A 10,939-nucleotide genomic window follows, 5' to 3' on the forward strand; every position below is an offset into this window, starting at 1 on the left:
GCAGTTCTGTTGGCTCAGATTTTATCATTTAGAGGTAGCCAGGTAGGGGATACTCTAGCTTCATTACTATTCTACAGTTAAGCAGGCATCGAGAAACAAAGCAGGTAGCCCACTTTGGGCCCAAAAAAAAAAAGAGAGCATCTTTCGACTGTGCACATGGTAGATTGCTAGTGTATAATGCTCGAAACCTCGACAACTCGTCAACTACACAAGGTCAGTGGTTTCTAGCCGCTATATATACTGACCGTGTTCCCAAAACCTTTCTCCATCCGTGTACCGATTGATCTGCAGCAAGCTTCAGCTTGCTCCTGCATCTATCGATCATGGATAGATCACCGTCTCATAGTCTTCTCCTTCTCCTCTGCTACCTCCTCTTCGCTCAGCCGTTGCAAGCACGGATGCTAGGTAGGCAACATAGACGCTTTCACTCGCATGCATCATGTGAAAAAAGAGAGAGAGAGGAGTGCATTTGGTAGCTAGTAATTTGTCATTCACTGACCAAACGCATCACGCATTGACCATGTGAAAAATACTACGTATAACAAATGGTTTGATAGCTAATTTGTCTGTCTGTTCTTCACTGACGAAATTTCTCCTGCTGTTTTTGTCGCTTCAGGAGAAGCCTACTCCTCCCATCCACATCTTCGTGCGTCGGCGTGGCGGAGCAGCGTCAGCACGGATGACGGTGGTGCGCTGGTGAGGCCGTCGCCGTACATCCCGCCGTCGCCGAAGCACCCAGCGCCGCATCAACACGGCGGAGGTGGCGCGCCGCCGCCGATGTGGCGGCCGGTTGCTGTTGCTCCGCCGTTGGCAGGACACGATGATGGCCAACCTGCACCGCGACAGCGTCCCCCAAGCCCGGCAGTATACACGGTTTAGACGTTTAGTTATTTGTTGTAACCTTGATGTTACAAGGTAGTCACTGCCATTCGTGTGATTGGAATGCCGTTTTGTTTGGGAAATTTGAGAGCCATCGGGTGAGAATACGAAAAACAAGCTAAATTCTACTTATTCTTAGGGCCTGTTTGGGGGAGTTTTTAGCTACTGCAGCTTCTCCCAGAATCAGAAGCTCCCCTAAACAGTCTAGCTTTTGGTCTAAATTATAAGAAGCTGTAGTTGTAGAATCCAGAAAATAAAAAGCTAGAAGCTGGGAAACCCAGTTTTTTCAGATTCTTAGAAGCTGGCAACCAGCCAGCTGTTTCTCAGAATCTTAAGCTCCCTCAAACAGACCCCTAGTTCATTTTTCAGATTCTACAACTACAGATTTTCAGAATCTGGGTAAAAAACTGGACTGTTTGAGGGAGTTTTTGGCAACTGGAGATTCTAGGAGAAGTTGCAGCTACTAGAAGCTCCTCCAAACAGACCCTTAGAATCTAGATGAAAAGCTAGATTGTTTGAAGAGCCGAAGATGAAATTGCAGTTACAAGAAGCTCCCTTAAACATGGCCTGATTGGCTGATTATGTTGTCAATTATCAAAACTGTCAGCTCCTCGCCATCAGGCTTCCAAAACCTGCTAGTGACTGGCTGTAGCCTGTAGCAACTAGCAACCGGTTTGTGGTAAGTGCATAAAAAATCGTTGAATGCTCGCATGGTTTGATGGTTTGAATGCTCGCATTAAGATTCATGTGACTGCAAGCCAAAAATCTCACCAATTCACGGCCAGATCGATCGCGATCGAGTGAGCGCAGAAGTTTGACACTAGCTCCGGTCATTCACGCACGTGGGTTTTCGCGGTTGCTTCCTTGCTGTTGAACATTTTTTTTTCTCTTTTGTAACTAATAGCTGTTGAACAGTTATGTTGCTAGCAACCTTAGCTCGCAGAGAAAAAATGCGTACGGTAGCAACTAACTGACAACATACTGTCATTCGTGCTCCTTTCCTGTTACTACTCCCTCCGTCCCGGATTTTGAGTTTTTCCATACTACGTTTCACCACTCGTCTTATTCAATTTTATTTTGCAAATATAAAAAACGAAAAGTTGTGCTTAAAGTACTGTAGATAATAAAGTAAGTCACGAATAAAATAAATAATAATTTTAAATTTTTTTAAATAAGACAAGTGGTCAAACGTTGCAAGTAAAAACTCAAAATCTCTCATATTATGGTATATATATTATGGTACAGGGAGTACTAAACATTAACGACGACTAGTTGATCCAAATTAAATATATATTTTTTGATGGTTCAGCAATACTAAGGCTGTGTTTAGATCCAAAGTTTGGATCCAAACTTCAGTCATTTTCCATCACATCAACCTGTCATACACACACAACTTTTCAGTCACATCATCTCCAATTTCAGTCCTTTTCCAAACTTTACAACGATCTAAACACAGCCTAACTAACAAAACCGTTGACTCACCAATCGCCACACACATTGTCGACAAGTACAAGCGCCGTACGCAATTAAACCCTACCTATGTAAAGAGCTCGCCGCGAGCGCTGCATCTTGCAAACACACATGCATACATCTCTCGATCCATCGATCGAATCGATCAGCTTCCTTCTGATCTCCTTCATTCCCGCCATGGAGAGTTCGTCTCGATCTCCCTGCATTTGCAAGCTGCTGCCGATGCTGATGCTTCACGTCGTCCTGCTCGCTCCTCCGCTGCTCCAAGCTCGGCCGCTCGCGCTCGGACATGGACATCGTCTGCTGGAGTCGTCGCCGCCGGTTATAATGCTGCCGACCGACGACGGCGAGGCCGTGGCCGCCGCCTCGCCGGGACTGGATGTGCCGGGACAGCTGGGACGATCCGGCGGGGCGCCGCCGCCGCCTCAGTCAAATCGGCCGGTGACGCCGCTGGCCGGGGTCGACGGCGGCGTGTCGGGGGGGAGGGCGCCGACCAATACTCCGCCGTCGCCTCAGCCGGGTGGGTCGACGAAGCCGCTCTCCGACGACGACGGGAAGCCGCCGCTGGGGATCGCTCCGCCGTCGCCGCAGGGAAACAAGCCGCCTATCACGTCTCCACGTCTCCGAACAAGCACGGATCCCCCGCTCCGGCCGCCGGCGCCGGCGGATGATGCCGCCGGTTTGCTCCGCCTGATCCGCGACGCCGTCGAATACGTGATCGGCGAACTCGAAGCCTGATCGATCGAGACCGAGGAAGAAGATGAAGTTATATAAACTGTACCATTAATTACCAACTGTATGAATATATGTCTAGCTTAAGTAGACGAGCACATGTGTATATTTATTTTGCATGCATGTTAATTTCGTCACTAGCTAAGTAGGCTAGCATATATATCTATCGATCCTCATGGTAGTATTTCGACCTTAATTAACATGTATCTTTTCGATGTTTCAATAAGTCTGAAATTCTGAATCAATAAAAACTAAGTTGTATTCAGATTGGTGTCTTAATTATAAGTTTGCCATGATTTAATAAATTTCAAAATTTGTAATTAATAATATCCGGTTGTACTTAGTTTGGGTCTCACAATTATAATATTTTCAGTTTTGATAACTTTATAGAATTTGGGATTAATGCTTATTGTCGACGGGCTATACTCGTTGACGAGATTTGTAGAGTATACTCAAATAGTTATAGAAAAAATTAAAAAAAAAATAGTAACATCAATTGTGATGATATAAGTCTATACACAAACATGCATGACTAAATTTGATCTATAACTAAAGAAACAAAAATAATAAAATCAGACAGTGACTAGTCCCTGTACAGTGCAGATAAAATTTGTTATTTTTTTTCTTTGTATGTCGATTAAATTTAGACTTGTATGTTTGTATAGTGTTTTATATTAACATAGCCTATCTTATTAAATTTTATAAAACTTTTATATGACTGTTTAAATTACATGTATACACCTAGGTACCATGTGTAGAAAATACTTTCCCGGTGATATACCCAAAACGAAGCGCTGCAGCTTGCAACACACGTACACATCACATCTCTCGATTGGCTTCCTTCTCCTTCCCGGCTTCCCGCCATGGAGAGTTCGTCTCGATCTCCTTGCACTGTTGCTGCTGCTGATGCTTCACGTCGTCCGGCTCGCCCCTCCGCTGCTCCAAGCACGGCCGCTCGGACACGGCGGACTACGTCTGCAGGAGTCGCCGCCGGTTATAATGCTGCCGACCGACGACGACGGCTTGCTGAGGACGAAGAAGAGCCGCTCTCCTCCGCCGTGCCGATCAGTCTGGCCGACGACGACGGCGTGCTGGGGAGGCCGCGCCGCTCTCCTCCGCCGCCGTCAACCTTGGTACCCCGGTGTGCCGCGACGCACATGCAGCTCGCCGACGACGGTGGCGGCTTGCCGAGGAGGCAGTGGCATGGCCCCCGACACCCCGGTGCAACCGCCCTCCGATGGCGCGCGTGTCGCGGTGGGACGGCCGGCAGCACGCTCCGCCGACGCCAGCGGCCGGGAAACCCGCCGCGTGGACACAACGTCGCCGTCGTCTGCGCCGGCTGCCGGCCGCCGCTTTTCTCCGGGTGATCCGCGACGCCGTGCAATACATATGGTCGGCGGACTCGGAGCCTGATCTGTCAGAAGTATAATTTCCTTGTTTTAATTTCAATATGTTTATTTGTATCGTTATATGGTATAGGATCAGCTGAGCAGGAGCCAAATGTACGTGTGTTGATTTCCGTGACATATGCATAAATTTCTTTTCGCATCGATATATATATATCAGGACCACTTTCTTTCTCCCATCGAGTTCGCGAGGAGGAAGAACCCTAACCCTAGACTGCGATTCGGCGGGCGGAGATGAGAAGGCCCACCATAGAAGAGAAACTGGCGACCTACTCCATGTTCCAGGTTCGTCAGGGATCCACCGTCCCGATCACCGCGCGGGAATGGCTGGACTCTCTGCCGCCGCCGCCGCCGCCGTCGCCGTCGCAATCGGGGGCCAATTCCTCCACCTTCCTGCCGGCGGCGGCGGGGTCTGCATGCGAGGCCCCGGCGAGGAAGAAGAGGACGCCAGGGAGGTGGAGGAGGATCCCTCGCACGCTACCCCATCCTTGCCTGAGAAAGAGGCCCATGACATGGGAGGAGCTTCTCGCGGACAGCTTGGACATGAGCGATAAGGCTCACTGCTTCAGGGAGGAGGATAAGCCCGCTTTCCGCGAGTCCAAGGCGCAGATGGCCAGGTTCTATCAGAGGATGATCGACATCGAGAAGAACAAAATCGAACAAATCTTCCGACCCCGCGTCCTCTCCGATACACCGTATGTTAAACCCCTTCTTCTTTCTTCTTCTTCTTCTTCTTCTTCTTCTTCTTCTTGTTTTTTTTTTTTGCTCATGGGTATGTCAACTACATCACTAAGAAAACATCATACAAATAGAACTTTCCTTTCGTAGATCCTAACACACGTGAAATTGCGCACCCATTATATTCCTCAGTACAAAATTCATGTGAAAAACTATCATTGTTTTTTTATCACTTATAAAACAGTAGTGATCACAGCAAACAAGACATCGATAATTCAGCTTAGAATAGATCTCCTAAGGACACAAGGAAGAGGTGGAGACAGAAAAGCCAAAGTTACTTTGGAGATGAATCCTGCACGATCCTGTAAATGGGTAAACTGATATTAGAACCTGCAACCATTTTAATTAATAAGAAATGTGGATTTTTTTTAAGCTGCATTTCCATTCTTGGTTACTAAAACAGTTAAATTATAAAATAACTTCAGTTGATTCATTTAGCTGGTGGTCAGAGATAGAACGCATTAACAATTGAAGTCCTGTATATGCAACAGAAATACAGAATGCAATAGTTGAAGTGAAATTAAACTTTTAAGTGAATACCTAAAATTGGTTTTGTCCAACACACTGTTGAATCTATTACTCTTTTGAATATATTGCAGTGAGCAACATTTGACCGCAGAAGAGATGGAGGCAGAGCTCGCTGGCAAGAAAGTTTGTCCCCAAGCTCATCGCTTCGCCAATTTAGCAATTAACCATTACAACAATATTGAGAAGAACATTGTAATAGCCCTTTTCCTTTTTTTGCTTTCCATGACATGATAAGTCTTAATGTTGTAAACTACTAACCTTTCTATTTTTTGTTTGTTCAGGTTAAGATTGAGCTTTGTACTGTTCTTTTATCAAACTGTTTTCATGAGGTCTGTGGGTCCACATACGCCCATGTCAACTTTACTGCCAGGGCTCAGAATGATGATCAGGCTAAGAAGAGCCTGTACTTTGCAGAGCTCAAATTGAATCCGGATCTTCTGGCAAAGAGGATGGAACGCTTTGCAGAGTTGAGCCTTGATCCTAATATTGTTGGATGTGCTGATGATATCGAGCCCATGTGTGTCGTCTCTATCCACAACCTCCAGGGTTCTTGTTTTGGTATGTTTATTATTGTCGACCAATTGACTGTATTCTGATTAATATGCTTGCTTATTTGTAATTACTGTAAGGTTATTGATGTTTGTACGTGTGATTGTAGGACCTTCTCAGCGATTTATTTGATATGTTGATGTTGCTTTAATTGTAGGTGGATGCCATGAGATCAACAGGAGAATTGATTATGTAATGACGAGGAATCAGGACTATGAGCGTTGTCACTCATGTAGTGACCGTATCAAGCATCCATATGGGACAGAATTTGTTGCAGGGCATGATAGTTCCAAGATTCCGTATTACACTGCAGGCTGATGTAATAAGAGCATATTCATTGTTGGTTTTTAGAGGGGATCCTAGAGGAGAGAGAAGTCATAGTGCTAACGGTATACATTGTGGCTATTTTTCTAGCAGAAGGTCTCATCTAAAGACCATGTAATTAAACTTTTTGAAATAGGATAGTGCTATCTATCTAATCCACGACTAAATTTTCCATTTTCAGGTTAACATTAGAAGTTTTGAGTATTCAATTAGTATAAGTATAAAATATAGTGTTGATGCTTTTGTCACCACAACGATTTACAACGGTCACTGGTCGGTGCCCCTCCGTCCAAAAAAAAAAGACCAATCCTATAGAAGACTTGTGGCTAGGAATTCTTTTTTTTTTTTACAGAATAGAACGGCTTTGTATAGAAGGCTCGAGCTTCTTTTCAAATTTGGTCAAACTTTATTATATTTCTTCCTTAGTGTCAAATTTAGCTGTCAACAGATAGATTGGAAGTACAGTGCAGCGGAAATTTTGAAGTCTCGCAATGCAATTTCTAGTTCATAGAGTTTTCATCCTTGAGTACCCTGATAATTTTATTCTTAGGTACTCCTAAATGGCATTATATGTCATTAATCCTATGTTCCCTTTTGCGCCCAGTTACCCAACAAATTAATGATTATAGGGTAGAAATAATGATGTGATGGATGTCTCTGCTTCTATATTTGTCCTTTAAAACAACTTACTAACTCCGTTCAACTAAATGGTGGCAAATGTTCTATTGTTTTTGCTGCTGGCGGGAGTATGTTTCGCTTCATATGAGAACTGGAAATTAAGAATGAGGATTGAAATTGCTGGTACTGTGGTACATTGTTACCTCAGATTTTGACATCCCTCAGCATGCTGCCTGTTGTCTGTACTATGGTTGCAGTCGCCTGAATATATTTCTCCTTGGAGCACCACAAGAATGTCTGAACTCTGAACATTGCAAAGAGCTTTTTTTTTTTTTTGGAATATGCAGGGAGCGTATTTTTTAATTAAAAGAAATAAAATTTTACAAACAAACCCAAAAAAAATAAAAGGAGAAGGGAAGCGGGAAACATTAAAGACTAAGAAACCGAAGCCTATTCCTGACTCAACATTTGGCGACCAGCCGCTCTAGTGGCTAAGGACTTAACACCGGCACCAACGCATTGGGCAGACGCCAAAGCGTCGCATCGGCTGCCATCGCCTTGGCCACCTTGGGCTATGTTCGCTGTTGTTTGTTGCACACTCTATTGTTTCTTTCTTTCTAGATTGTACACGTCACAAGAGTTGCAACGGTGTCAGAGCCTCGCCTATGAGCCTTGTCGACCTTCTTGCGGCTATCGCAGAGCCATAGTGTAGTGCCCGTTCCGTCGTGGCGCCTAGCAGGAAAATTAATTCTTAAAAACCCTAATTGCGAAATTTGTTTCCTTGCTTGTTGTCTAGTGTCCGTGCCATCTCAAGATCTCAATCCCCGATCTATCGTCGAGTTCAAATCCGAATCCAAATCCTTTCAAATCGATTCCCTCCGCAAAGTTTAGTTTGCCTCCCCCGGGGTTCGATGGGCCGAATTCCGCTCGGCCCATCTCTCTCTCTCTCTCCCGAGCTCTCTTTCTCTCTCTCTCTCCCCCCCCGGCGCGCTCCTCCCCCCCCGCTCAGCCTCGCCCGCGCGCTGCTCGCGCGTGCGAGAGTCGCCCCGAGCGCCTCTCCTCCCTCCGCTCCGCCCCGCCCGCACGCCGCGCGCGCGTGAGCGCGTGTGCCGCCGCGCCTCCTGTTGTTTTCCCGCGCGCGCGTGCCGAATGGCCGACCGCCCGGTCGCCGCCGTCGTCAGCGCCTGCCCGCGCCTGCCGCCAGTGTCGCCGCTCCGCTCCAAACCGCCGCCGTCATCGCCGTCGTCATCGCCCCCCCCGCTCCCTCCTCCTTTTCCCGATCCGGCAAAGGGGCAAGCCCCCTTTCTCCCCCTCCTTTTTCCCTTTTCCTCCCGCCGGCGTCATCCTCCCTGTCGCCAATTTGGTCGCTAGCCGGAGCGCCAGCTCGCGCCTTGACCGCGCAAGTCGGTTCTCAAACCGACATTGCCGTCCCCTTTAAACCCCCGGCCTCCCCTTACCCCCCCTCCTCTTCCATTCGTCTCCGCGCCATAGCCGCCGCCCCGTGCTCTGTCTCACCTCCGCCGTCCTTCGCCGAGCGCCGGGAGAGCCGGTGCATTCGAGGACGCGGAAGGGGACTTCGGCCGCGCCCTCTCCTTCCCCTTCCCCGGCCCGAGGCCGGAGAGATTACTCCCGCGCCGTCGGCCTCTCGTCACAGCGCCCCTCCTCTTCTCGGTGATGTCTCTCTCCGTTCTTCCTCCTCGCTCCAACTCCTCCCCCTAGCTTTCGGTAGTAGCTCGAGTAGACCCCCCGTAGCTAGCCGGCGCCGCCCCAACCGTCGCCTTCGCTCGCCGTGTGCTCGCCGCCGTCGCCGCCCGAGCTCCGTAGCACCCGCTCGTCGCCGGCCTCGCTCGGCGTAGTTCCGCCCAATCCGACGCTAGCGTCGAGTTCCCGAAGCCGCGTAGGTGCTCTCACCGACGGGAATCGACCCCTCGTGGCCTCGTCGCCGTTTCCCTCTTCTTCCGCCGCCGGTTGCCGCCGCCGCAATCCGCCGCCATCGAGCGACCTCCGGCGAATCCGAGCCGTTGGCTCGCCTCCCCCTGTCACGAACAACCGCCCGGTGTGCTCGCTTTTGCCCGTATCACCGTGGTTCGCTCCGCCGCTCGCCGCCGCCGCCCGCCGTCCATTCGCGGCCGGGTCGTCGTCTACCTCCCGCCGTCCTGCGTGGCAGCCACGTAGGCGCCACGTCGGCGCCAGCTCAGCTTAGACCGGGTCGAGCCGACCCCGGTCGGTCCCTCCCCGTGCGCGCGTTCCACCGCAAGCCGTGAGGCTGCGCGTGGGCCCGTCGCATCTGCGTCCGCCGCGGACCGCGTGCGTGCACCGCGTTCCTCCCCGCCCGCGCGCGTGCGCCCTCCGCACGGTGAGCCGAGCCGCTGACAAGCGGGTCCCACCCGGGACCGCGTGTGGTGAGCCCGGTCCACCGGACTCTCTCTCCCCTCCCCCGCGCACGCGCGCGCTTGGGACGGCCGGCCCATTTAGTTCGGCCGGTCCGTTCCAATTCCCTTGGGCCGCGCCTTAGCCGCCCGAGGAAAAGTCTATAATCCCTCCCTCTTTTCTTTTCTTTTTCTTTTCCAAAAAGGATTTAATTTAATCCTTTTTCCGTTAGACCAGAAATCCAATAATCTTAGAAATTCAATATCTTCCCAACCGTAAATCCGATTGACTCCGTTCAACTTCCAAAATTCCTCAAATCTCGAGATCTATCTAATGGCATGCTTAGAGGTCATTAATAGGGCTTTATTTTCGCCGTTTGTTGAGTTGTTCCGTTTCGCGTGTAGTTCCGGAGCCCGAAGACCCGCAGTGCGAGGATTTCGAGGATCAAGCTCCAGATCTCGAGCAAGGCAAGCCACCTTTGAACACCTTGAGCCTATATTTGAAATTTAATTATGTTGCTTGCAAAGTATTATGCATTGATAGGATCACACTTAATCTGTTGTCCCGTCTGCGAAGCAGATTGGCGGACTTACCTAACTTGTCGCATTTGATCCTTCCATTGTTAATTGCTATGCCATGTCCCCTTGTAACCATCCAGTTGCGCCTCGATACTCGTGCACTCTGTGCGAGTATCGACGGTCGCCTTCAAAGTTAAAATCTGAGTAACAACTTGGGTAAAACTGGAGCTTTACAAAAGACTTGGAAAAACCCGACACTTGGGTCGATGTCTGCGAACTAAATGAATTTTCCAAAACCGCGGACCGGGGAACGTACCGGGTGTACGGTTTCCCGCTCTCGCACTTAAGGACCGATTCCTTGGAATTTCATCCAAACATAAGACAAGTACGACCACATGGGTGGAATGGGACACCCCTGGCTGAGTAACTAGCTTATCAGGGGAGCCTTGATGCCGAGAGACATGTGGATTCGCCGGGGTGGTGTCGGGGAGGACCCCTGGGCTTCCTGGCACAGTATGGTCTGGGACCTAACCTGTTGTTGGTCTAGGACCCCTCTCGTCGGCATATGGTAAACCTGCATCGGCTTTCGAAATGCCTTGTCATGAAAGCTTGGAGGTCTCCCGACGTGGCTGATCCCCACGGGCTGGGTGACCCGGGTTAGTAATGTCGTGTGGGTAAAGTGTACCCCCTCTGCAGAGGTCATTAAACTGTTCGAACAGCCGTGCCCACGGTCATGGGCGGATGTGAGGTGATTCCTAGCGTAGTTTTGTTTGACTACTGCTTGTGAAATTGCTGTTGTGAAACTGG

At 49.2% G+C, this 10,939-nt stretch overlaps 1 protein-coding gene and 1 long non-coding RNA gene across 2 annotated transcripts; both read left to right on the forward strand.

Moving 5' to 3' along the window:
* Positions 1–72: 72 nt before the first annotated feature.
* On the forward strand, positions 73–1,173 carry LOC136356504 (uncharacterized). The gene is made up of 2 exons (XR_010741377.1): positions 73–405; positions 617–1,173. It is a non-coding gene; the product is annotated as an uncharacterized lncRNA (long non-coding RNA).
* Positions 1,174–4,710: 3,537 nt separating this feature from the next.
* Positions 4,711–6,812, forward strand: LOC4339500 (uncharacterized). The gene is made up of 4 exons (XM_015783501.3): positions 4,711–5,182; positions 5,825–5,945; positions 6,035–6,311; positions 6,460–6,812. Exons 1-4 carry the CDS (start codon positions 4,722–4,724, stop codon positions 6,618–6,620), a joined length of 1,020 nt encoding a protein of 339 aa, XP_015638987.1. The 5' UTR covers positions 4,711–4,721; the 3' UTR covers positions 6,621–6,812.
* Positions 6,813–10,939: the final 4,127 nt, after the last annotated feature.

This window comes from Oryza sativa, chromosome 5, assembly GCF_034140825.1.
Source record: "Oryza sativa Japonica Group chromosome 5, ASM3414082v1".
Classification (NCBI taxonomy): domain Eukaryota; kingdom Viridiplantae; phylum Streptophyta; class Magnoliopsida; order Poales; family Poaceae; genus Oryza; species Oryza sativa.